The following is a 27,138-nucleotide window of genomic DNA, read 5'->3' as shown; positions in this document are numbered from 1 at the left end:
GTCTGGATGCCCAAGTGGTACCCCCTAAACTCTTACATGGAACCCACCCTTTCCCACTGCATCATCCCCACCTCCCGTGGCTAATGGGCCAAAACAGGAGAGAACCAGACCAACTGACAAGAGAGCAATGCGCCTGCGCATTCTCAGACCCGGCCTTAGGCCGGAACCCGCCCCATAGGTGGACCTTTTGGTGACGTGCAGAATGGGAAGGCCTTTAACTGTTGAAGAAGACAATCAGAAAGGGCCGCTAACAGGTCCCCGGTAGCTCGCCGTGATCGTATAGTGGTTAGTACTCTGCGTTGTGGCCGCAGCAACCTCGGTTCGAATCCGAGTCACGGCATTGTGGGAACAATGGCACGGCAAGGGGTTTGTCTTTTCTAATTCCTTTTTTTCCCCCCAGCCCATAACACTTTGTATAAATCGTGACTCATTTTTTAAAAATGAAACGCTGCATCTCTCTTCTTTGAAAACTGAAACACCTCTATGATCACCACCTTCAGTAATTCTCATTTAATTATCTGAATACAGCTTTAGATCAAACAGTTGTAACCCCTTACCTCCTGAAAATAAATGGAAAATCAGTGTCTAAATCATTCTCCTACACCAACAAAACAGCGCCCCTGTGGCCTTGCGATTTTTTTCCTTTTCATACATTTATTTTAAAAAATGGTGTATTCATTATCAAATAGAGAATACATATGCACAAGCCAGTGAAAAGTGTCTCCCTCTCATTGTTCACCCTATCTACCAATTATTGCCAGTTTCCAATATATTTTTCTGTGGCAGTCTTTGTATAAATAAATATTTATATATGTATATATGTATGCAAATATATTCCCCCCTTGCTTCTTGCATAACACAGGTGACCTCTTCCCTTCCTCCTCCTCACTCTCAGAAGTCAGGCCTGAAGTGTTAGATTTGCATTGGTAGACAATCTCCCTTTACAGGAAAGAGTATACATACCCAGGGGAATCTCCACCTGATCCAGTCCTTTTTCTCCCCAGGCAAGGGCTCGCAGCTAGGGAGGGTGGGACACTATTTGGGGTGATAAGATAAGGGAAAGGAATTCCTTACTGTGCTTGTAAAAAACTTTTGGGAGCCTGGGCTCTGCTGGGAATCAGCCCTATTTTTATTTCAGGTTGGAAAGTCAGGGAAGCCTCCTGGGTTTGGAGTTGGGAAGAGGGACTAGACTTGATAGTTCATTTGGAGACCCTCCACTTCCATCTCTTATCTTATTGTCAGGATCCAACTTAAATCACAAACCACTAAAGTTAGAAAATTCAAGTTCATTGAAGGCAGAACTGAATCCTACTATACTTGTGTTCCAAGAATACAGCCTCTCCATAAATATTTGAAAAGAGATTGCTTGAGTCCATAAATGAGAGAAGTGGCCCCGTTTTCTTTATGGTTGCATCTTAAGTTGTATTCTTGCAACACGGAACCATGTTTTTTTTTGTTTTGTTTTTTTATAAATTTATTTATTTATTTTTGGCTGCGTTGGGTCTTCGTTGCTGCGCGTGGGCTTTCTCTAGTTGCGGCGAGCGGGGGCTACTCTTCGTTGCGGTGCGCAGGCTTCCCATTGCAGTGGCTTCCCTTGTTGCGGAGCACGGGCTCTAGGCGTGAGGGCTTCAGTACTTGTGGCTCACAGGCTTAGTTGCTCCGTGGCATGTGGGATCTTCCCGGACCAGGGCTCGAACCCGTGTTCCCTGCATTGGCAGGCGGATTCTCAACCACTGCGCCACCAGGGAAGTCCCCTATGTTATTTTTAAATTTTTTTAATATATATTTTTAATTAATTTATTTGGCTGCATCAGGTCTCAGTCGCGGCACGCGGGCTCTAGAGCTCGGGCTCAGTTGCCCCACAGCATGTGGGATCCCAGCTTCCCGACCAGGGCTCGAACCCTCATCCCCTGCACTGGAAGGTGGACTCTCAACCACCGGACCACCGGGGAAGTCCCCCCCCCCCCGCCCCATGTTATTTTATATCAGACAAATAGAAAACACGGCCCAAATGAAGCTCCATTTACATGCAGAATCTCTAAGAACAGAGTGCATATATGAGTATACTGGGATATGTCTGTCCTCTCAAGGTTGTGGACAGAGATGGACCCAAGGCAAGTCTGGAGAGCAAAGCCAAGGGCCAGACTTAGAAGACAAAACCAGAAGGAATGGGAGCTCAGGATGGGACTGGGCATTCAAAGTCAAGCAAATAGAAGGGAGGGACACCCCACTTAGTACCCAGTAAGAAAAGTGAGCTCTAAGGTCTAGGTGTTGGAACATGCGAAAATTTAGGAGGTTAAGGGAGGAAGAGAGGATTTGCCTTAAGAGAAAGGAGAACAGTGTCATTTTAAGGAAAGTTTGGGAGAAGACAGTTGCAAGCACAGAGGAGGTCAGCAGACTCAGGTGCTGCAAAGGAGAAAGAGGAATGAGACAAAATAACTAGGCTTAACATTTAGAAGTCGTTGTTGACTTTTAAAACTTTCTATGAGAGCAGATGGATAACGTGTATCAAGAGTAAGAAAAAAATGTACACTCTTTGCCCCAACAACTCCACTTTTGGGAATCTTGTCAAAGGAAATAATCCTAAACTTGGAAAAGTTATCCACATAAAGATGTTTGTTACAGTTATTTAGAAGGGAGGAGAATAGAAATAGCCTAAATGCTCAACAAATAAAGTGATGAGCTAAACTGAGGTATGCTCATTTGATGAGATATTAAATTGCCATTTTTAAAGTCAATTTTAAAGCACTATTTCCAACTAAAAGGAGTAAGACTCCCTTAAAAAAATGACTGGTTACATTTTGCAGCAGGGTAAGTACAAGTTGAGTCTGGAACATCTCGTGTGAGAATGCAAGTAAGTGTTTAAAGATTGGCGAGACCAAGTCAAAAGAATGCAGAAGCCTCTTGAAAGGGCTCCTGCTGGCCCAATTTGGGACAGTTTTGAGCATCAAACAGAATGATGATGGTAATGGATTATATCACATTGAATTTTTTTTAAAAAAAAGAGTTTTTGAGACCATGGGGATGGGGGGAGGGGGAGGGAGGAGGAAGAGGAGAAACTCTTCTTTACAGAAATGAATGCCAGATAACAAATGCAGGGACTTCCCTGGTGACGCAGTGGTTAAGAATCCGCCTGCCAATGTAGGGGACGTGGGTTCGAGCCCTGGTCTGGGAAGATCCCACATGCCGCGGAGCAACTAAGCCCGTGCACCACAACTACTGAGCCCGTGCTCTAGAGCCCACGAGCCACAGCTACTGAGCCCGTGTGCCACAACTACTGAAGGCTGTGCGCCTAGAGCCCGTGCTCCACAACAAGAGACGCCACCGCGAAGCCACCGCAATGAGAAGCCCGTGCACCACAAGGAAGAGTAGCCCCCGCTCCCCACAACTAGATAAAGTCCACGCACAGCAACAAAGACCCAACACAGCCAAAAATAAATAAATAAATAAAAATTTTTAAAAACCCACAGATACAGAATGACAGAGTCATCATTTTGTGATCCCCAGTGTAATAACAAATGTAAGCACAGACCACCAATGGAAGCTAAAACCACTGGATAAAACATGTTGGGAGTTAATAGTCTTAGGTTATCGCACCACAACTTACTTTGTGAAATTGTGAAATGGAGAAATCTGATGGACTCCAACTTAACCAAGTGATCAAGCCTAGCATCACCAATGAAGGAAAAATGTGCACTATTGGCTGGCCCGCCAGTGTAACACACTAGAAAGTCCACAACATCCCTCATGTAATGGTCTTTTAAAAACTGTCTAACCTGAATCTAATCATGAGGAAGCTATGGAAAAATCCAAAATGTGCGACATTCTACATGACAACTGCCCTGGACATTTCAGAATGATCAATGTCATGAAAAACAAACTAGCAAGAAAAAAATGGGGAACAGTTCAAGATTTAAAGAGATTAAAGAAACAAACAAGTGCAACAGGGGAAGGAACCTTGATAAATCCTGAATCAGGACAAAAAATAAACAAACAAACAAAAACCCCAACTATATATATATGACATCTGGGGGGAAATGGAAAAAAATTAATGTAGACTGCATAATAGACAATACTATTATGGTAATGGTCTAATGGCCCCATGCAAGAATTCCTTATTCTTAGGGAATGGCTGCTGAAGTATTTAGAGCTGAAGTATCATGATACCTGAAACTTGCATCAAATGGTTAAGGGGAAAAAAGTGTGGGGGGATAGAACAAATGTGGCAAAATGTTAAAAAGTAGTGAATCTAGGTGAAGGCTATACAGATTTCCACTGTACTTTCTTTGAATTTTTCTGTAGCTTTGAAATATTTTGAAAAAAAATTGGAAGAAAATAAAGCTTACATAATAAAAATGGGGAAAATATGCAATGTTAAGTGGAAAAAATAAGGACATAAAATTGTGTATACCACAATTATAGCTATATAAAAATACGAACAAGAGGAATGATCTTTATTCATTTCAACATTTGTTAAGCTCCTGCCACATGACAGGCTCTGCACTAAGTGATGGGAACACCCCCGGCTCCCTTTCAGAATCCTGAGTCTATGGTACAATGCTTAACTGCAAGACTTTGGATACGGCAAACTCCACCCAGGTCTTAGAGGAGGCTTGCCGAGAGGGCCTCACCTCTGTATCCTTGGTTCCTAGCAAGCTTCCTGGCCCCATGAGGTGCTCAACAATGCCTGATTCCAGGAGCACACACTCTGGTGGGGGAGGAAAGTGCATTAACAGATAGTTTAAAACAAGAGTAAGTTCATGGTGCACATAAGGTACTACAGCTTTTTAATTATCATTTAAACTCTACCCTTATGATATCCTCCCCACTCTTCATGTGACTTTACTTCCTACCCTTCCTCACTATGAACCCACCCCTTCTTTATGGTAGGCTGGTTCCCACCTCAATCCCTTCACTCAACTCATGCTGACCTCCTGGCTTGGAATGATCTTTCACTCCTTTGCTTCATCTGTCCAAATCCTACCCAGCTCAGGTCTACCCCCTCCATGAAGCCTAACTATCTTTTGTGTAGACTTGATTGATTCCATTCCTCTGAGCTGTCAGCAGCTTAACTCCGTATTTCTTAAACATATGTGGCTTCATTTGACATCTACCATGGTAAGCACTTTACAGTTTTTAAATCCTGTTCCATCATTTCCATCATTTCATATCTATCATTTCCCCTAATCCTCACACAACAGTCATCATGCCCTTTGCAGATATAAGGCAAGTGAAAATCAGTGGCATTGAGTATCTTGCCACTGATCCTCAGAGATCTGGCTACAGCCCACAATTATTGTTGTCAGACACCTGGTGATTGAGGAGACCCTCCAATATGCATCAACTGGACAATTCTTCTAGAATTATTATCTCTATGTCCAGCTTTGATTTGTTAGTCAATTTTTTAAGCTGCACATTTTTACGATGTGCACGTTATTTTCTCTATTATACCTCATGAAACCAGACACAATATCAGATATTTCAGTATCTCCTACAGTCCTGCTGCTCAAAGTGTGGTGGGAGGGCCAGCTGCATCTGTATCACCTGGGAGCCTATTGGAACTACACCGGGACCCCATCCCAGCTAGACCTACAGAATCAGAAACTTCAATTTAACAAATTCCCCAGGAGATTCGTGTGCATATCGCAGTTTGGAAAGCACTGTCCTGTAACACCAAAGAATATGCACAAAGCAGAAACTCAACAAATATTTTGAGACCTGGGGCCCTGGGAATCCTAGGGTATTCTCAGTTTTGCCATCACATCTTACGCTGCTCCAGCTTTGAGCTCCCTTCCCTGTGGGGCCTCACGTGGCTCTTCGCTCCCCCACAAGACAGATATGAGCCTAAGAGTGAGGGAGACACTGAGGTAGTGCTCAGAGGGATGCTGGTGAGGTGAAGCTGCTACCTTTCCATCAGAGTCAAAAGCAAATGTTGGCGTTGGCCTCAGGGCTACAACATTCCTGGGGAGAAATTGGTTTTATTTCTAAGACAAAAATGCTTAAGCATCCGAGCCTCTGGAGGATAAGGGGTTTATGATAGACAACACTGGAACTGTTTCTAGACTTGATTTATTGACTTGTCTGTTTCTATTCTGTCACTAAGCTGATTGGCAACGCAACCTGGGACTTGAAGGGATTCCTGTGTATATGCTTGCGCTGCCATCAGGGCCGGGTGGGAGGCGTTTGTGCAAGGGCCGTTTGCCTGTGAGGAGGGCGTGTGTGGAAACCACTCGGGAGAAGTGGGTGCCTCTAGGGAGATGATTGTCTGTGATGTGAGATGTCTACCTGGAGTGGGTTTGAGTATGTGCACAGAGAGCAGTTGGATGGGAGGAGGTAGGTGGGGCCCCGAAGGCAGCACGCCGGAGCCGGTAGTTCCAGACACATCTTACAGAACAGCCCCTGTCTCGCCCCCACCCCACCCCAGTTTTTCCTCCCAGGATATTATTTCCCAGTTGGGAGGCCTTGGGGAGGGTAAGGGAGGGGCGGAAGGCGCCGGAGGGCCAGGAACCCCGGAGTCCGAAGACTCCCCTCTTGGCGTCTCGCGCGAGGTGGGAGCTGGGGAGGGGGAACAGACGTGCACAGGTGCGTCCCCAGGGAGGCGCGCGTGGCGACACATGGAGGATTCATCCTCAGTGCATCCTCAAGAGTCGCATTCCCTGCCCTAGGGTCGCCACTTCACTTCTCGGTCCACACAGGTTGGAAGCCCCCGCCCGCTCCTCTCCGCCGGGCGGAGGGAGGTCGCCTGCTTTAGGTAGCGGAACCCCGCCCCTCCCTTGTTACTGACGAGCCCCGCCCCCTCTCGCCGCCCCGCCGAGCTCCGCCCCCGCCCCGCCCCCTGCCCGGCCACAGAGCTCCCCACGTTCAGTCTGGCTGGCCTCATGTTACTGAGCGGAGCTTCTCCTGCCGGCTCCGGCCCGGGGCCGCGGGCGCAGGGGAGCGCGGGGGGCGGCCCGGCTGGATCGCGCCGGGGCGCCGGAGGTGCGGGAACCGGCCCAGGAGGGGGCGGCAGCGGCGGAGTGGCCAAGTGGCTCCGGGAGCACCTGGGCTTCCGCGGAGGCGGCGGCGGCGGAGGTGGGGGCAAGCCGGCGCCCCCGGAGCCGGACTACCGCCCCCCCGCACCTTCCCCGGCCGCGCCCCCCGCACCTCCCCCGGACATCTTGGCCGCCTACCGACTGCAGAGGGAGCGCGACTTTGAAGACCCTTACTCCGGGGGGCCGTCCGGCTCCGCTGCTCTAGCCACCCCTGCCGTTCCCGGCCCCACGCCGCCCCCGCGCCACGGCTCGCCACCCCACCGCCTTATTCGGGTCGAGACCCCTGGCCCCCCAGCGCCTCCTCCCGAGGAACGGATCTCTGGACCACCCGCCAGCAGCGACAGGGTGAGTGCCACGCCGGTCGGGGGGTTGCAAGGAGGAGAGGTGGTCGGAGGTCTGGGGCTTTCGAGAGGGACAAAGGTGGCCTGACCGGGGCCGGGCCCCTTGGCGTCACGGTTCCTGGCGAACACGATCTTAGTCCCTGACCCCGGGGCTCGGAGCCTTCATCCACCTTTGTTCAGATTCTCGACCTTCTAATTTGGGACGTGCGCCCCAAACTCTGCCTCTTTCCCTTATTATAGCCCCTGAACTAGTGACCCTCCCCCTCCCAATCTCTGCTCTCCTCATCGCAGACCCCGGAGCCTAATCGGGGAGCCTTTTTTCTAACGGGATTTGAGCCCGTTTCTCCCCAGTTTATGGCCTTTCAATCCTCTGGGAGCAGCAGCTCACTGCCCTTTGATCTCTAACCTCTCCCCCTCAGGGCAGAGCCAGCACCAAGCTCCACTCCTTCTCCTGTTAAAAAAGCCCAAGCATCCTTGGAGGTGCTGAAGCCCCAGGAAGGAGGTGAAGGCTGGGTTTCTCCCTGTGGACACGGCAAGAGCTGGCCTTTGCCTTACCCAGTGGGACTGGAGCCGGGTGGACTGTTGTTCTCAGGAAGCCAGAACAGGCAGTATGCAGCTCTTCACCAAGGATGCTAACCACTGAGGTCCAGGCAGGCCCACTCCGGCACTCCTTCCCTTATCCCCCCAGGTATGCGGACAGTCAGTGCTCAGAACCTGTTGCCCAGAAGGGGCTAAGCAACTGAACCCACTCCTCCTCTCCTCTTGGCCTCCTGCTCCCCGGGTCCACTCTGAGGGTGGCTAGAGCTTTTTGTGGATCTGAAGGCTTGGGGTAGAGAGGCGGGCTGGGCATTCACTGTTTCCAAGAACATCCACTGTGGCTCAAAGGCCCCTGGTAGAGAAGACACCCCCTGCCCAACCTCAGTGCAGCCTTATCCCTCCCTGACAGCTGAAAGTCATCCCCAGGTCCCTGTAGTCCTAAATTCTAGGACGATGACTTGGTGGGCTGCCCTAGCTCTATTGTCCCTCTTCACTTACCCCTGGGAGCTTGCTCTGGGGCTGACTCCCCTCTCCTCAGCAGAGAACACAGTTTTCTTTGATTGGAGAGCAAAGTTGCTGTCTGAATCTGTTGGCTCCAGGGCTGAGGCTTTCAGCTGAGAGTGCGCCACTGTTCTGCCTGATTCTTGGGTAAGAGAGATGTGTCAGGGTCAGAGCAGAAGCCTCAGGAATGTGAATTATTTTTCCCCTAGTTCCTGCCATGGGGCATGGCTACCCATCCTGGGCCAGGACTGTTCGCCTGCAGAAGGAGCCTATGCTTCTTCACATGTCCTTAGGCTCCTCTTCCTAATTTTCCCCGATGGTGGTGGTGGCAGTGAGGCAGAGGGAGCATTAGGCTTTGTTCTTACTATTGATCAGTTAGTCTCCTCCTCCCTGACCACTGCCTGCTGGCATGTGGGCTTGAACTGTCCCTGGCCCTCCTCCTCTCTGTATTGTCTTGGAATGGCCTAACAGGCTGCCCACCAAGCCGTGGGCTCCTCCAGGACAAGGGCCTTATCCTCATATTGTGTCTCCCAAGTGCCTGACACACTGTTTGGCATAAAGAGGGGTGGTGCATAAATATCAATAAGTCCTGAGTGGTGACTCTCCATTGCTAGGGTGACCTGAGGGTCAGAGACTCCCCTAACTAAAGTTCCCCTTGTACACTTCCCCACAGAGACCCCAAGGAAGGGGCTGTGCCCACACAACCATGCAGAAGCCCACAGCCTCTTCTCACCAAGGGCATCCATGCCTCTCCCTGGGTCGTCTCTGTGATCTGTCGGCTGCTCAGACCTTGGAGGCTAAGAGGTATCTGACTCCTTTGTCAGCTGCAGGGACAGGAATGAAATCTAGCAGGATTTCCTAGGAGCCACACAATCTGTGGTTTAATGAGTGTGTGAGAAAGACTCAGTATGCCATCTGAGCTGGCCCAAGGGCAGGGAAGCTGACCTGGGGGCTCCCACCATTCAGAGAGAGCAGCTCCACCTCTTCAGGAGCAGAGTTTGGATCTTCTCAGGAAGAGCCCAGACTAGGTACCTGAGCCCCTTAGCCTAAACCCAAGGGTCAGCACCTGCCTGCAGAGCTCACACAGGATTGTGCCTGCTGGATGGTGAGCCAGCCTGGCCCCCGAGGCCCTGCTGAGCTGGTGTTCCTGTCCTGTGTGGCTGCTTTCTCCTTAGTCTCAGCTCCCCCTCCGCTTAGCCCTGCAGGTCCTCTTGGCTTGCTGCTTTTGCGTCTCTTCCTGAGGTGAGATGAGGCTGGGGACCAGGTTTTGCCTTGGGCTGGCTCACTTCTCTCCTTCCACAGGACAGCAGCTGGTGCTGGGTGGGTCAGAACCCTCTGAGAGGAGCTGGATCATGAGGTTTGATGAAATGGGTGCAAATGCTTCTGTGATGAGCCAGAGAAATTGAAGGGGAATGAGCCCAGTGGATGTAGGGGCTGGAGAGAATAGGCCTCAGACAGGACCCTGAGAGGCCTGGGGGCTCAGGACCATTAGCCTTCTCCCCGTGCAGGGCTCTGGCTGCTGGCCCACCCTGAGACCCACGGCTGCAGTTGGCAGGGGTGCAAGGGTGGCCATCTGGGCAGGCCTGGCAGGGCAGGTGTGGGAGCAGCAGGCAGGCAGAGCCTCGCCATCTGGCTGCAGGAAGACTCCCTCTTGGTACTGGGCCCTGTCTGGCCATCAGGCTATGCTCTGGCAGAGGGGCTAGAGAGCTGTGCCTTCCCTTGCTTTGCTCCCTTTTCTCAGACCTTCAACAGGAAAAACCTGATCTAATTAGGAAAAGGGGATGGGGATGGGAGAGGGGCCCTGGTTGGATGAAGCTTTGAGTGGCCTCTGACCATCTGCACAGTGTGTCCTTGGCCTCCATCATGCCAAGATACGTGTGTGAGAGAAAGAGAGAGAATGAGAGAGTGAGAGAGCAAAACAGAGAGACAGAGGTGATGTGAACACTAAGACAGTCAGGCACCCTGTATGAATTGAAACTAGGGTTCTCGTTCTTAGCTCACAGAGGGGCTTCTAGGGTTCAAGAACCTCCAGAAATACTGTGCACATATTTGGGGGCATGAGCATTTTTCTGGGAAAAGGCTCACAGCTCTCAGATTCTCACTGGTGTTCACAGGGCCCGAAATATTAAGAACTTTGAAGAATAGATACTGTACCTCATAGATGGTTTTCACATGGACTTGGATCCTCTGGGCCCAAGTTTGGAAACGAGTGAACAGATAGGCGGGAAGAAGAAAGTGAAGGATACATTCCGGATGTCAGAAGATGAACAAGACATGCCTGCCCTGGGATTAGGAGGGCAGGTAGGGGCCCTCCCTGGCCAGTGTTCATTGAGTGTTTTGAGTATCATTAAGTGACACTGGCCTAGGCGCTGAAAGAGACTCGCCACCTAGAAGACCGAGTCCTTACCTTTTTTGAGTTTGTTTCCTTCTTTGCTTTAATTTTCTTTCATATGACTTGCTCAGAGTCTAGAGGTCTGGTTCGTTTATCTCACACGTGTCCTTGGGTCCCCTGATGGAGGAAAGGAGGAGGGTTCCGGTCAAGGGATCTGAACTTTGTGGCCTGTGCTGTTGTTGGTGCCACTGCCACTGGTGCTTCGAGGAGGGCTGAGGCCCGCAGGCCAGTCCACCCTATCCACTGCTGCCTCCTCGTGCTGCAGCACTCCCTCCCTCTGGAAGACAACTGCGGCTTGTTGGCTTGGGCAGTGACTCAGTGACACTGCAGCCCTGGTGCTCCACCCTTTGGGAGCCAGGAACAGCTGGGACCCTGTGACCCTGGATGGAGCAGCTGGCTGGGGCCCGGGACTTGGAGGGCTCCCTGCAGCCTACTCCCGTTGCCCTGGAGAACCAGTGTGATATGATATGAGAGTGGAGGTGGGGCCCAAACCCTGCATACAGTGAGCCTGTGGGGCTTGCAGAGCCTGGGGCTCAGCCGTGTGGCTTCATAGCACCTCAAGGTGCTTCACTCTTTGGGAAGTTGTTTTGTGTCTGTCACTGTGAGCTCTTGGAGGATCCAGGAATTTGTCCTTTGTATTTAATAATATAATCGTGGACATTTACTGAGCCTCCACCTTGTATCTAGTACAATTTGAAGCAGCTGATGTGTATTAGACCAGTTGATCCTTACAACAACCCTATGAGGACAAGTCTGTTATTATTCCAGCATTACGAAAAGGGAGACTGAAGCACAGCAATGTTAAGTCACGCTTGCAAGGTTTCACAGCTAGTTAGAGAGCTGAGGTTCCCAGCTGGGCAGCCTGACTCCAGACTGGCTGCCAGCTCCTGTATGGGACCTTTGCACCTGCTGAGAGGAGGCCTGCAGAGAGAGGAAGTATCCACTGAGCATTTGCTAATGAACCAGGGGAAGGAGGCTCTTAAGGAAGGAATGAGGATTGCATTCTGTGCTGAGTTCACCATTTCCTGAATGCTGAAGGCCAGCACTTGCCACCCAATCCCAAAGTGGCTTCGGACATGCCTTATAAGGGTCTTAAAAGGTTTGGTAGCATCAATTGCATGTCTGTGATGAATGTTTTACAAGCATGGCATTGCTTTGTTATTAGAAAAGGATAATAACAAATTTGTTTCACGTGAAGGAGTTTCCCTGGCAGATAAAATTGGGAAGGGCATTCTAGTAAGTGGGAACAGAAAGTGCAAAAAGTTCAATCTTGAGGAAGGTAAATATCAATAGTACACCATTTCCCAGACTGACAGACTTTCAGTGGAAAAGGGATTTCATGGTTAAATAGTTTGGAGAAATGCTGAATTAAACAAAATTAAGTTAGTCTTTTGGTTGCAGGACTTCTCAGAGCCTTTAACATGCTAAGGTGTATTTTAAATCTACGAATAGAGGAGAGAAGATGCTACATTTCCCAGTTTCTCTAGAAAATCTGTGGCAAGGCAATGAGACTCAAGAGACCTGGGTCTCTGTCTTTCTTGTCTCTGCTACTGCAAGCTGTGCACCCTGGACAAGCACCTGAACTCTGGGGTCTTAATGCCTGAATAAAAGAGATTATCATCACGGCAAACATTTATTGAGCACTGACTCCTCCTTGCCAGCCTCTGGGCCAAGGACTTTTTACGTTCATTGTCCTCTACCCAGTCCTATGAGGTAGGTGCTAATACCATCCCCATTCTACAGATTAAAAAACCAGAGGCTTCCAGACATTAAATATAAACTAAAGAAATGGAGAAAAGGGACAGTGGTAGACTTCGGGTACTTTGCAGAGCCCAAATCCCGTGACATGTGTCTCCTTTGCTCCCCTGGCCTCAAAAGCCCCACAGGTGGGGTCAGAAACTCGTAGCTGCAGAGTGGAGGGTTCAACCAGATGGTGGGCCTGCCAGCTACCTCAGGAGAGGCCTGGGCAGGAAGGAGAGGCAAGGCCTGACAGCTGCTTTGGGAGGAGCACTGCCCCATTGAACAGGTGCAAGACCAGGGTCCTGGAGGCACCCTGCCACCCTCCTGCAGGAGTGGAGGGAGCCACGGGGCCCTCTGGGCAGAGCTACTTACCTACTAGTTTGGAAGTATTTCAGCATTTCAACAGCATACCAGAGGATGTGCCTAAATATCAGCCCTGGCTTTAGGTGCCTTCCCTGCCAGTTCCTTCCTTCTGCCCTTGAGCCAAAGGCTTTGATCCCTATCAAATGTGGATTCTCCTGACAGGCTGCTCCTACAGCCCCTACTGGTCGGTCAGGTCAGAGTTAGGATGAATGGGGATCTGAGAGTCTGTGTCACTCCAGAAGATGGAGTCTGGGTAGAAGGAGGCCTTTCGAGCATCCAGTAAATGCGCACTGAGCACCTACTGTGTGCCAGGCCCTGTGATGGATGCCATATACAACAATGAGCACGGCAGAGTCAGGTAGAGGGCCCATAAACAAAGTAAATCATGATAGAGCAAAGGTGTCAGAAGCCTACAGGGGCAGCTTCCCCACACGGAGCAGTTTTGCCTCTTCACGTGACCTAGAAGCCACTGGGAAAGCAGGTCTGGTCTCTGACACGTCCTCTATGTCCAGGTCGGGTGCCCCAGCAGGTGTCTCTGCTGCTGCTCCCGACCCGGCCCCGTGGGTGGCTTCTCTAGGCGCCCCAGCCCAGGGCGGAGGCCAGGGCTTCCTGGAGCAGGGTGTGGAGCCAGGAATGGAACAGAGGAGCCATTGAGCTGCCCACAGAGCTGCCACCTGGGTGCCCATGGGCCCCGAGCTGCCACGACTGGCCCAGGACTCCAGTGGGAAGGGCGCTGCCTGCAGCTCTGACTGGGCTTGCTAAGGGAAGGCAAGGGGCGCTCTGTGGAGTTGGGGAGGGGGGGCCTGGGGCTTGGGCCAGGTGCTTCTACTTATTGAGCAGCTTCCAGGGACTCATACGCCGTGTTTGACTCCCCAGCCAGATTCATGCTTCCTCCTCTCCTGAATGAACAAGGAAAAGTGCTCCCTTTGTCCATTCTTCCTTCCTCTTTTATATGAACTGATTTAACAGATATTTACTGAGCACTTTTAGGTATTGGGAATTTAGCAATGAACGTGGTTCCTGCCCTCAGGAAGTTCACAGTCTGCAGGAAGACAGATAATAAAACAAGTATTTACTACACAGTGTGCTGATAGCCCAGCACAGAGGCCCTAACCAGACCTGGAGGGAGAATGGAAGGCTTTCTAAAGAAAAATAATCTGATCCAGGTAAAGGGAAAGCCTTTGAGAGAAGAAAGAGATTATAGAGCTTTCAGGTAACAAAGTAACCTAGGGTGGGCAGAGAGAACCCAAAGAGCAAAGTGGAATCTTTAAATCCCTTTAACTTGGACTTGTTCTTTTGGCACTGGAGAGCCATTGCAAGGTTTAGGGATAGCACATTTGTTGATTCAGTTACTGTTAAGTAGCTGCCACTTATGAGTGTAAGGCTGGGTGCCGACCTGGGTGGGTACCCAATGGGCTGGCTCCAGAGCCCCTTGGTCAGGTGGGTGAGACTGTGGGTGCCCGTTGGCCTGGGGTGAAGCAGCTCGGGGTAGGAGTGGATTCCTTTTCTGCACTTCCTGCAGGAAGGGGGACTCGCAGAGCGGGGCGGGGGGCTGTAATGGGAAATAGGCAGTGATCTAGCAGAAACATTTTTCTAGTGCCCACTGTGAACCAGGTGCTTACTGGAGCTGGAGGGACAGAAGTGACAAGGAGCCCCAGGCCAGTGGATGTTCTGGTGGAGGTGATGGGATGATCTGAGATGGTGGTCTTCTCAGAAGCAGGCAGAGATTTGAGGGAGGTAAAGGAGCTGGGGGTCTTGACTGGAACAAGGTGAAACGAGTAGGAGGTGAAGAACCGATGCATGAGATGGTAGGAGCTGTTGGGACACTCTTGAGGCCCCTAGAGGGGCCAGTGGGGGTTCAAGGAACATGCAGAAGGGGGCTCTGAGGTGGGAAGTTTTCTTTCTCCATTTCCGCCTTGGTAGGGGTCCCAGGTCCTGTAACCCAGGACAGGTGGTCATCCCCACAGCCTCCCTGCCCAACTGTCTCCCACAGTCCTGATCTGGACCAGAACCAAAGCCTAGACCGAGAATAGGGGAAAGGCAGGAGTGGCCCCTTCCCCATGCCACAGGCCCCAGAGCTACCTCTTGTCAACGCCTGGCAACCGGGTGTGCAGTGTTCTCCTGCCCCAAGGTGCAGTTAGCGTGCAGCGGGCTGTGCTCTGTCTCTGCCTCAGCAGGTCCCCCAAGCCTGTGCCCAGCTTGGAGAAAGGCTTTCTTGCCCTCAGCTGTGCCCCACCCCGAGCACCTTAAGCTCCTCTGCAGGGTGTGCGGCTTGCAGCCTGGGATGAGGAGGGCCAAGACCATACCTTTCCTGTCCCTGTCCTCCAAGAGCCTGGGGGATTTCAGCAGAGCCCAAACCCTGGCTTTCTCAGGGCTATCCCAAGGTGGTCTCTCTCCCAGGACAGCCAAGATGCCCAGTGGTAGCAGGCTGGCAGCATGATTTTGCACAAAGGGCACAGGTTCCAATCCTGGTTTCTCCACTTACGTGGAATGGACTTGGGCGTGTTGTTCCCTACCTGCCCTGAGCCTCCATTTCCTTAAAATGGGGATAATAATTCCCACATGACATTGTGAAGGATGTTGTGAGGATAAACCAGTGAACTGTGGCATAAACTCAGTATCTTCCTTGAAGGTCAGCAAATACTTATTTGTTTAGCATCTGGGAATGCAATGCTAGGCATGGACCAAGCTAATCCCCCAGTTGCCTACTGTTCCTTGCTTATTCTTTGAACTCCAGCACCTTTATAACCAGGTCTCTGAATTAATTCCCTCTCTTAGGCCACCTGGTATAGGCTCTGGTCCTGCCTGGACCCTGAATGAGGCAGGCCTTAAAGCCCAGAGCCTCATCCTGTCCATTTAGCCCAGGGAATGGGCCAGAGGCACAAAATTAACAGAAAAGAAAGATGTACCATTCTGTTGGCAGCCTAGTGGGGACCCCTGCAAAGGAACAGCCAGAGCTTCTCCCCATCCAAGCTCCTGGGCACCCTGCCCAGGACTCTTGCTCCCATGGACAGAGCATCCTGGGGAGAAGCAGAGCTGTCTCTCAGACGTCTGAAGCTTGCTCCCCTCACTCTCTTCCCAAAGCTAGCAATTCTAGAAGACTATGCGGATCCGTTTGATGTTCAGGAGACTGGTGAAGGCCCAATAGGAGCTTCAGGAGCCCCAGAGAAGGTCCCCGAGAATGACGGTTACATGGAGCCCTATGAGGCCCAAAAGATGATGGCCGGTGAGTGATGGAGTTTGGGGTGGGGGTGGGGTTGGGGGTTGCTCCCTGAGGCTTGAGTATCTGCAGAACAGGCTCTGGGACCCACAAGTCTAAGGACTGATTCCTTGGTCCCTAGAAAATATGGAGAAAGCCTTTGCTGGGTCTTTGGGGAGGGTGGCCATTATCTTCAAGATAGTCATTTTGGAGAAGAAGCTGGGACTTGTGGTGCCTGAGACGTGAGGTGCTAGAGAAGGCCATACAACCAAAGGGCAGACAACAGAAGCATTTGGGATAGTCACGAATGACAAGCTAGTGGTGTGGGCTGGGGGTCATTGATCCCAAGAAGAGAATCACTAGCTTTAGGGAAGGTGATGGGTCTGAAATGATGGGACCTTGAAGCGAACATCTATGGCAATTGGAAACACATGACTAGAAATGCAGTTGCAATGCACATGAGATTGAGCAAGTAGTTCAAGGAGTGAGGGCAGGGAGAAGTGAATGAGACCTGGCCCTGGGGAACAGAGGTCAAGAAAGCATCCAGGGAAAGGGAACAATGTGGGTGATCAGAGAGGAGGACGGGGTCAATCAGTGTAAGCCAAGGCCCCAGGGAAGGATGAGAGGAAGGTTTGCTCAGGGGCAAATAATCTTAGTGCTGGGCATACAGGAGAGCTAAAATGAGAGAGGCCAAGAGGGGGTAGCGCAGGTCTTGAAGGCTCAAATGAGGCATTTGGACTTGCTCCAAAAATGGGAAGGGAGCCATTATGGATTCTTGAGCAAGAAAGGAACAGGATGAATGTGGCATTTTTAGAGGATTACTGAGGCTTTGGTGTACAGAACACACTAGAAGAACTGGGCATCAGAAAGATGAGTTAGGGGGCTTCCCTGGTGGCGCAGTGGTTAAGAATCCGCCTGCCAATTCAGGGGACACAGGTTCGAGCCCTCGTCTGGGAAGATCCCACATGCCGCGGAGCAACTAAGCCCGCGCACCACAACTACTGAGCCTGTGCTCTAGAGCCCGTGAGCCACAACTACTGAAGCCCACGCACCTAGAGCCTGTGCTCTGCAACAAGAGAAGCCACTGCAATGAGAAGCCCGCACACTGCAACGAAGAGTAGCCACCACTCGCCGCAACTAGAGAAAGCCCACGTACATAGACCCAACTCAGCCAATAAATAAATTAATTAATTAAAAAATGAGAAAGATGAGTTAGTAGGCTATCGTGGAAATTGTTGAGGCTTTAAGGGACCAATAATTAACACCCCTTTCTTCCCCTCTGAGCTTGGAAATAACTGAGGAATAGGATTAAGGAAACAGATAGATGGAGATAGCAATGCCAGCTTTATTACTGATAAAGTTGACTGGAGAACATTACTTAGCTATGTCACCAGAATAACATAGCTAAGGATACTTCACCACAGAATTAAACTTGCCTACTCAGGCTTGGGCAACTCAGGACAGCTATAGGCCCCTGCACGGGGGCAGGAGGAGAAAGAACCAGAACGTTCTCTCTCTGCAAGTAGGCAAATCTGGGAAAGAAAGGAAGCTTCCACTGGCCAATCAGATAAGCTGTTCTCCCTCCCTGGGAGAGGTGGGTGAGGGAGCAGAGAGCAGTAGGGAGTGTCATTCCATGGAGCCCCTGAAACATGAGCCTGTAGATTGGAGGTTCACCCTAGCAGTAATCTAGACGTGGAGAGTTGAGGGGGAGAGTCATCAGGTATTGGCACTGAACACATGGGATTCAGAGAATGAAGGAGGGCCAGCCAGGACCAAGGAGAGCAGTGTAGTAGACAGAAATGGAGAAAGTGAGAGGGCGGCTACTGTATTTAGATGAGAAGGGTGTAGACCCCCAGGAGATCCATGAGTGTCGTGGAATTGTATGTGAAAATGCGCACATTTTTCTAGGGAGTAGCTCCATAGCTTTTATCAGATTTTCACTGGGTCAGTGATCCCCAAAAGAGGATCACAGAACAGACTAGAAGAATTTTGGGGGAAAGCAGTGAGTTTGAAACATCAAAGTGAAACATTTTTATGGCAGTTGGAAACATATAGATGCAAAGGGTGCCATGAGACTGGAGAGTGAGAGCAGGGAGAAATGAATAAGATTTGGCCCTGGCGGACAGAGACCAAGAGAGGATCCAGGGAAAGAGACCAAACGGGGGTGATGGGAGAGGAGGACAGTCCATGAAAATGACTTGTCCAAAGGGGACAGTTTCAAGGAGGGGGTGGTCAGCAGTACCTGAGCAACAAAGGATTTTCTGATTGCAAAATGACATAACTTGGGACACAAGGAAATAAATGGATCTGAGTAGCAAGGAGATGGACCCTGCCTCAGTTTCCTAAATGTGTAAGCCTCAGCTCCCCAGCCCTTGTTGGCCATTGCAGGATCTTTTCTCTGCCCCTGCCTCTGTTGGGTCCCATGGTTTTGGAATCCTAGAGGTGTTCTGAGGGTGAGGGACCCCAGATGTGTGGTCACTGGGCTCCCCCCACAGCCAGCATCTCCTCTGAAGGCTTGTAGCTGGGGAGTGCTACTGGGGGCGCTGAGCCAGGCAGCCAGGACTGCTCACACCTTCCCTCCTGCCTTGCTCTGGCAGAGATCCGGGGCTCCAAGGAAACAGCAGCTCAGCCCTTGCCTCTGTATGACACGCCCTATGAGCCAGAGGAGGAGGAGGGGGCCACCCCGGAAGGTGAGGGGGCCTCCTGGCCCCGGGAGTCCCGCCTGCCAGAGGATGATGAGAGGCCCCCTGAGGAGTATGACCAGCCCTGGGAGTGGAAGAAGGAGCGGATTTCCAAAGCCTTTGCAGGTGAGTCCTGGGTGGAGAGGGCAGGTCTGCTGAGGCCTCTGAGCAGCTTTCCAGGCTCAGGGGGATGGGAGGAGTGGACTTGGGGTGGGGGTGGGGGGCAGGAGCTGGGCTCAGGGGAAGTGCAGTTGAGTTGCACCATGGAGAGTGGTGAGCTGGGCGGTGTGGACACAGAACTGTGTGCAGGGTCGCGGATGACTCCCTGCATCACCACCTCTCAGAGGCCAAGAGGCTTGAGCCACTTCCATCTTTTGGGAGGCGGTGTATACTTAAAAATAAAGAAATTCCAAACAAAATGATAAAACTTGTGGCATATGTTAAATACGTACACGTAACAAAGGAAAGCACTGACACTCCAGACAGTGAAAACCCACTGTGTGTATAGCCTAGCCCCAAGGGTATTTCTCAGGAGCAGGAACCAGTGGGGAGAGGGAGAAATCATCAGGTTTCTCCTGTACCAAGCACCCCAGTGTCCATCCCAGGCCCGGAGTCCAACATAGAGAGGGCCTGAGTGGGTGATACAAGAGCCTGGTACAAGAGCCTTGTTCAGTGAGAACATAAAGGACTTCAGTGCCGTTAGACCTCATTCCTACTCCCATGTCTTCCTCAGCCCTCCTTGGGCAAGGAGCTCATCCTGGAGCTGGACCCGGCTCTCCACTCTGTCCTCCCCACCCCGGCAGCCAGACTGGGAAACCACAGGTTCCTAATTTGTTTCCCGTAAAGCGTGCACCATTGAGGATGGGCCGTTTATCTCCCGAAGTCTCCTTGGAGAATCAATACTGTTTGAGTTGCTTAATGGGAAAATCTATGCTCCTCATTAGGAAACCTGTTAGCAGTCCTGCAGCTGCCAGTGGCATGGCTCTCCTAATTGTCAAGCCTCAGGATTGAGGGTGTGGTGGGTAAATTTCAATAAAACATCTGCTCTGGCTTCTGAGTTTTCCTGACAGCCTGAGGCTGGGCTGTTTCGGTCTCGCTGCCCATGAGTTCCCAGGCTGCAGGCGAAAGGGGGAAGGGAGGCAAGGTGGGGCGTGCCAGGATGCTGTGTGGGTGTCCAGGTATGATGCTGGGGAGTATGGGCAGTTCCTGGTCCTGCTTTTCCCTCCCTTCCTGGGCCCTTTGGGCCCTGGAGGCTTGTGAGAGGTCAAATAAAGGGGACCTGTGGGGCTGGCAGAGCAAGACCCTGTGTCTAGCTGTTTGCTCCTGGAGCCTCCCACCTGCCATGGTGCGGTCAGTGTGGCTCCGCCCAGTCCTCTGAGAGTCCTGTTCTTCCCTCAGAAGCTGCCCCTGCCTCTGTTCTGACCCTCCTCCTTTCTAGGCTGTCCTGTGTCCTGGCTCTGGGTTTTGGTGTCTCAATCTCTGCCTCTCTCTGTCTCTGTCCCTGTCTGTCTCTCTTCTCCCTGCTGCTACTGGCTCCAGTTGACATTAAGGTCATCAAAGACCTACCTTGGCCTCCACCGGTGGGACAGCTGGACAGCAGCCCCTCCCTTCCCGACGGGGACAGGGACATCTCCGGTCCAGCCTCACCCCTCCCTGAGTCCAGCCTGGAGGACGGCAGCGGTGGGTCCTTTGGGGGCTTCTGGCCAGGGTGATGTGTCCTCTCAGCCCTCAGGCCCTGTGGATTGGGTTGGAGAAGCAGAGAGGTGGGGCAGAGTTCAGAGAACCCAGGAGGAATCCCTCTCGCCCTGGAGGAAGATGGAAGGGACAAAGTACACGTTCCTCCCTCCCCTAAAGGGGTGGGGAAGGTATCTCCTGAGGGAGGCCCCTTCCAAATATCTTTCCCCCCCCATGCCATAAAAATCCATTATTCTAAATTCAGTCTTTTGGGCAGAGCTCTGCCTGACCAGATCCCTCCTCAGTGCAAATAACACCTGAGGCAGGGGTGATGCTAGCACAGGAAGTTAAAGGAAAGGTTTGATCTTTGTATCTGGTGACTGGAAAGACAATGAGGGCTTGAAAGTGCTAGGCGGCGAAAAAAGACACTGAACACTTCATCTACTTTCAGTTTTACCCAGAATGGGCAGCCAGGGATGTGCTTGCATCTGTGCATACGCACACCTGCATGAGCACCTGTTTGTACATTTGTGCGTGGGTGTGAGTGGGTATTTTGTAAATACAGGCTGAAGGAGGGTCTCTGTCATCTGTGCATGTGTGCTCGTGCCCATTTGGCTCACTGGCTTCAGCCCTCCCTGGGCAGGCTCAGCGGTCATGCCTGTCCCAGTCTGGGAGGCCAGAGATGCCTCTGCTGGGCTTCTGTGGGTGGGGGAGGGGAGCCTGTGGGCCGCGACCTTGGGGGCGGGGGAGGGGCGGGCTGGCTGGCGGCTTTGGGCAGGATTAGCCTGTCAGGATGGCACCAAGGGGAGTCAAGATAATTGTTCTCAGATCGATAAGTCATTTCTACAGAACGGCTTGGCAGGGTGATTTGGAGAACGGTAATGAACTCTTGAGGAGGAGAAAGAAACAATATTATCAGCACTGAAGCCACCCTGAGGGGGATGGAATAAGGGAAGGCAGTCAGCTCCTCCAGAGGGAGGAGCTTAAGTGGTTTCTAGTGTTGCTGTCTTCCCTCTCCTGCCATGGTGTGGGGACTGGGAGGCCCTGTGGCACAGGAGAGCTGAGCCCGCCCCCGCCCCACCCAGGGATGGACCTAGGATACTGTCCCTAGAGCTGGTCAGGCTCATGAGCACGCCCCACCCTTCCAGAGCATTCCTTTGCCCCCTTTTGGCTGGAAATGGGGATGGAGCACTGGCTAGTCTATAGGGCTCTATCTCTAGGGTCCTCAGAGTCTATGACTGGTATGTCCCCCACAGCCCAGTTTGAAGGATCTGAGAAGAGCTGCCTGTCACCTGGCCGGGAGGAGAAGGGGCGGCTCCCTCCCCGACTCTCTGCAGGGAACCCCAAGTCAGCCAAGTCCCTAAGCGTGGAGCCCAGCAGCCCCCTGGGGGAGTGGACAGACCCAGCACTGCCTCTGGAAAACCAGGTGTGAGTGTCTGTGTCCAGCTGGGGACTCTCCCCTCCCTTCCCCTCCTGGCACCGGCTTGCCTGCAGGGGACACCCAGAATGGGTGGGCCTGGACAGCGAGGGACCCAGCAGAGATGCCCCCCCTTCCTCTCTCTTGTCCTCAGCTGGTACCACGGGGCCATCAGTCGAACAGATGCCGAGAACCTGCTCCGGCTGTGCAAAGAGGCCAGCTACCTGGTGCGCAACAGTGAGACCAGCAAGAACGACTTCTCCCTGTCCCTCAAGTGAGTGGGGCCTGCTGGCTGGTGGCTTTAGGCAGAGTGAGCCTGTCAGGATGACTCCAAGGGGAATCGGTGGGACAAGAGGAGCCGCCAGAATCTCTCCCATGCCCAGCCAGGCTGGGGAGAACTTCATCCCCTGTGAACATGTGCCGACTCTGTGCCAAGCCCTGGGCATCTGGAGAAGTCTGAGGCTCAGCCCTGGCTCCCAGGGAGCGCAGAGTCCATTGGGGGAAGCAGTCAAGCTATAGAGTGCAGCTTAGAAGGGTTCTGTCACTTTCTAGCTCTGTGGCCTGGGGCCCCCTTAACCTCTCTGGGCCTCAGTTTCCTTATAAAATGGGGGAATAATCATATCTGACTTACAGGGAAGAATTAAATGAAATAAGCACTTAGCATAGTGCCAAGTGCTTAATGAATTATCACTATCATCATTATTAACGGAAGCCCAAGATGTTCTACAAGTACAGGCGAGGAGATAGGAACTTTGCCTGTGGGACTCAACAGGGTGAGATGGAGGCTGGGTGCTGGGAGGAGGATGGAGCAGTGGACACAAAGCTGTTCTTGTTCACTCTGAAGAAGAGGGCAGAAGGTCTGGGTGCTAGCGGCTGACAACTGGGCTTTAAAGGGTCCTGGAAGAGGCAGGGGAGGCAGGGCTCCTCCTCCTCCTCCTTAGCCTTCCACTCTGGGCACAGAAACAGAGACCAGCATCAGCCTCCCAGGTTCTACTGGCAGGATGGCTAGTCCTCTCCTCAGTACCTAGGAGCTCTGCCTGGTAGAACCTGCACCCCACATAGCAGCCTGTCAGAGTGCTGTGTCCATTCACATCCCCCATCATTACTGGGGCATCTGTACCACTTCCTGTCACATCTTCTAGGGGGCATTAGAGTACAGGTACACCCCCACTTCAGACATATCCAATATATGGAAATTTGGGAATATTAAACAGATACACTGGAGGATAATTATTCAACTTCACTGCAAGATAATGGAAAAAACGCCAGACTATAGTCAGATAACCTGAATTTCATTCTTGGTTTTAATAAAACTAGCTGTGTGGGGCTTCCCTGGTGGCACAGTGGTTGAGAGTCCGCCTGCTGATGCAGGGGACACGGGTTCGTGCCCCAGTCTGGGAAGATCCCACATGCCGCGGAGCGGCTAGGCCCGTGAGCCATGGCCGCTGAGCCTGCGCGTCCGGAGCCTGTGCTCCGCAACGGGAGAGGCCACAACAGTGAGAGGCCCATGTACGGCAAAAAAAACACAAAAAAAACAAACTAGCTGTGTGACCTTAGCCAAATCACTTAACCTCTCTGGACCTCGGTTTCTACCTTTGCAAAATATGTCAATGGATACCTCTTAGGTTTCTTCCACCTCTTATGCTGGGGGAGTCTGCAAATTATAACATCAAAGGAGCATTTAGGAACAATTCATTTGTCAAAAATTTGATCTACATAACTTCAGAATGTGTATTGCTTTAAAAATTATAGTTAAGATTCATAGAGCATCTACTATGTGCCAAGCAGCATACATACCATCTCCAAACCAGCTACCGTCCTGCAAGATCAATCTCTTTTTTATAGAAAGAAAATCGATTTAAAGAGGTATGTGACTTGCTCAAGGCCACCAGCTAATAAAGTGCCCAGAGCAGGATCTGAACCCAGCTCAGGCCAACTCCAAGAACCACACTGTTCCATTACACAGCTCCACGCCCCATCAAGTCTGGTATGGTCCAAGGCAAGAAGAGACACGAGCAGAGCAGAGCAGAGCAGAGCCTGGGCCCTGCCTTATCCTGAGGAGTGAAAGGGGGAGGCCGGCCTGGACACCGCTCCAGCCCAGGCTGATCAGGCCCTGCCAGCATCTGTCTGCCAGAGCCTCGTTTACATATAAATGGCTTCTCTGAAATACAATTATGGTTTCTCTTCTCTCTGTAATGGAAGGGCTTTCACTGGTAATTAAACAGCTTCCTCCAAAAGCCATGCCAGCCCTAGCCCTGCTGCCCAGCTAGTCCCACCTCAGTTCCCTGAGGGTCAGGCAAGGGCTCTGCTGTGTCTTAATGGACCCTTGGGACTTCGTCCCAGGAGGTCAGTTATCCAGGTGTGGAGGCTGAGCGCTCAGCTGCCAACTCAGTTCTCTGGCCACTTGTTGCCCTTCTTGGCCAGATCTGTCCCTGAAGGAGAAGATACAATGTACAGTTTTCAGGAGAGGGGATTCTGTCAAGTGGACTGTGGGGAGGGGCTGTCCCCAAACTGTGGAAGCACAGGGCCTACCCTGATGCCCATAGCCTTGGGTCTGGGTTTTGGCATAGGGCAGACAGGGGAGGGCAACCACTCACTGCCTCCCCTCTCTACTGCCCCAGGGGCTGTATGTGTTCCTCAGGCCCTTTGCTCTTTTCCCAGGGCCTGCGTGGTCACTGTCAACTTCAGCCGTTATCTCAGCCCTGCAGATGAAGGATGGTCCCACACCCTGACACACATGCCCAGGCTTTAGGGAACTGTACCCTGGGGGCGGGGGAGGGAAGGATGGTATTAAGGGCCTGTTTTTTTCCTCCCATCCCTTTCCTCTTTAGTCTCCCCACTGTCTGTGCTTTCTCACTTGTGGCCCTAGTGAAATGGGACCAGTCAGAGCCCTCTTTGTGTACAGACAGGGGAAGCAAGTGAGGGGGTTTGCCAGCCTCACCTCTCAAGGGTGGCAAACCTCACGAGGAGGCAGCCCCCTCCCCAGTCCTACCTCCCACACCAGCTTCTGAGCCCGGCTCTTGTCCCCAAGTAAGCTCTGACCAGCAGAAACAAGTACTCGGGCTTCAGGGCTCTCCCAAGCATGGTTTCCCCATTGCCTGTTTGGAGTTTCAGACCTGGGGCCTGGCCGACGAGGCCTGTGGTAGTTTGAACAAACGTTCTTGCTGGGAGCTGGCCAGAGCTCTGAGCAGCAGGGTCCTTGTCTTGTGGGCAGAGCTGGGCACTGATGCTGATTTCCTGGATTGTGGTGGGGTGATGGGAGAGGCAGTGGAGCATGTCCTCTCTGAGGGAGGGGATGGAGCTGCAGCCTCACAGATGATGTCATCCCAGGCAGAAGAGCTGGACAGATGAGCTGGGGGATTGGCCCAAGGCCCACTTAGCAGGAGGGTGAAGGGATGTCCCCAGGACAAGGCAGCTGAGTATTCCCAGATTTGGGGGTGATGTCCAGTTCCCTCTCTCCCCTAGTCTCTGCAAGAGAGCCCCAAGCAAGATTTGCCTGGTTGGTTGTCGCATGTGTCCACCGTCCTGCCAAGGGTGTCTGTGTTCACGAGGCACCAGGAGCTCCCCCCCCACAGATGTCCTCCCCCACAGCTCAAGGAGGGGGAGGGTAAACTGGCCCTGGTCACATAGGCTGGGGGAGGTGCATAGGCTGAGGCAGGAGCGACTGGATCCCAGGGTTGGGGGGTGGTGCTGATAGCTTGTTTCCACCTGCATATTCTTGGCACACCCAGTGCCCTCACCACAAAGCCAGTACCTACTGCTGCCTACTTACAAAATCCCCTACATCCCCTCCCTGCTTCCTGGACTGACCTCCACCTTCCCTAGTTGCCTCCACTCTCAGCTGGCTTGGAACAACCATGTTTGCAGCGGGTGGTGGGGTGGTAACGATGACCGGAGAGGGCCCCACTCACCAGGGTCTCCCCTCATCTTCCCAGGAGCAGTCAGGGCTTCATGCACATGAAGCTGTCCCGGACCAAGGAACACAAGTATGTGCTGGGCCAGAACAGCCCGCCCTTCAGCAGCGTCCCTGAAATCGTGCACCACTACGCCAGCCGCAAGCTGCCCATTAAGGGGGCCGAGCACATGTCCCTGCTCTACCCCGTGGCCATCCGGACTCTGTAGGTGTGAGGCCTGGGCATTGTGACAGATCTGGACCCAGCCCTGTGCTCATCCCCTGGCTGAGGGCTGTGGCCCTTCCTGGGCCACATGATCTCTCAAACCTTTCTTGGCCCTCTCCCTGGAATCGAGTGGCAGCTGGAGATTCCTTAATTTATTCTAAAGGGAAGGACTACTGGAGCCTTGGAATAAGAGGTGGTCTGGAGCTGAGGATAGAGGACTCCCTGGGGAGAAAGGATAGCCCCTGGAGGAAGGGATTTCAGAATCGCTGATCTCCTGACGAGTTTAAGATAGACAGCTCCAGCCTCTTTCTTCCCCTAGGGCAGAGGTGGCGACCTCCACCCTCTTTACCCAGGGGTGGAGGGGTGGATTGGGAATGGAGCTGGACGCGGGCCTTCGGGGTGCTCTAACCACCTCTCCGCCTACACCCCCAAACCACCGGCGGGCTCCGCCGGAGTCTGGTGCGGGGCTTCGGGGAGACGGCATTGGGGGTGGGGAAGGAGGGGAAGGGCTCGGCCAGAGGGAACTTGTACAGGCCCGGGGCCGCCCCGGCTCTGGGCCAGAGGCAATAAATAAACCCAGTCCTGCCAGGCACAGCCGCTTCCGCGCCTCCAGCGCCGCAGCTCCCTCCTGCCCCCTCCTCCATCCCCCCCCCCGCCCCGCCCCGGGCTGACGGGGGAGGGAGTTGAGCGAGCACAGATTCTGTTTATAAATCAACTCTGGAGCGGACACAGGCGGCTGTGAAAAGCACTTTCGAAGCATCAAGTTCCTTCCTTTGACGAGATGTCAAAACATCCCCCCTCGCCCCCTCCCCGGCTTGGGGCACCAGAGCCGGCCTGCCGCGCGGCGCCCCCTCCCCGCCGCCCCGACGAGCGCGGCTCCCAGAGAGCGCATCTAATTTCCTGCCAACAGCCATTTGTCTGGGAGGAGGGGAGCCACGGAGAGACAAAGAGGCAGCGCGCCAGGCGGGAGGGAGCGGGGCGCCCCTGCCACGCGGAAGCCGCACGCCGGCGGAGGCGGGAAAGCTGGCGGGCCGACTGCGTTTCCTTTCCAGAGGAAGCGGGGGCCTGCCGCGCCTCCCGCGGCCCCGGGCCGATGGGTCCGACCCCGAGACCTGAAGCCGGCCAGCCCGGGCCCGGATCTCCC

At 52.7% G+C, this 27,138-nt stretch overlaps 1 protein-coding gene and 1 non-coding gene across 10 annotated transcripts; both read left to right on the top strand.

Moving 5' to 3' along the window:
* The first annotated feature begins 268 nt into the window (after positions 1–268).
* TRNAH-GUG (transfer RNA histidin (anticodon GUG)) lies at positions 269–340 on the top strand. Its single transcript has one exon. It is a non-coding gene; the product is annotated as a tRNA-His (tRNA).
* A 6,538-nt stretch (positions 341–6,878) lies between these two features.
* SHF (Src homology 2 domain containing F) lies at positions 6,879–26,499 on the top strand. 9 transcript variants are annotated; one of them, XM_060149186.1, is made up of 7 exons: positions 6,879–7,376; positions 15,990–16,131; positions 18,702–18,911; positions 20,325–20,465; positions 21,716–21,887; positions 22,031–22,150; positions 25,812–26,499. In XM_060149186.1, the coding sequence occupies exons 1-7, from the start codon at positions 6,879–6,881 to the stop codon at positions 25,996–25,998; spliced, it is 1,470 nt and encodes a 489-aa protein (XP_060005169.1). In that variant the 3' UTR covers positions 25,999–26,499. The 9 variants fall into 9 exon arrangements, with proteins under 9 accessions (XP_060005169.1, XP_060005163.1, XP_060005180.1 ...); XM_060149180.1 differs by lacking the exon at positions 25,812–26,499 and adding an exon at positions 23,722–24,027; XM_060149197.1 differs by lacking the exon at positions 25,812–26,499 and adding an exon at positions 23,843–23,972 and having other exon boundaries at positions 21,716–21,885.
* The last annotated feature ends 639 nt before the right edge of the window (positions 26,500–27,138 follow it).

The sequence above is a fragment of the Lagenorhynchus albirostris genome, chromosome 1, assembly GCF_949774975.1.
Source record: "Lagenorhynchus albirostris chromosome 1, mLagAlb1.1, whole genome shotgun sequence".
NCBI classification, from domain to species: domain Eukaryota; kingdom Metazoa; phylum Chordata; class Mammalia; order Artiodactyla; family Delphinidae; genus Lagenorhynchus; species Lagenorhynchus albirostris.
Note: the sequence above shows the minus strand (reverse complement) of the source record. Positions and strands in the feature narration are given on the sequence as shown.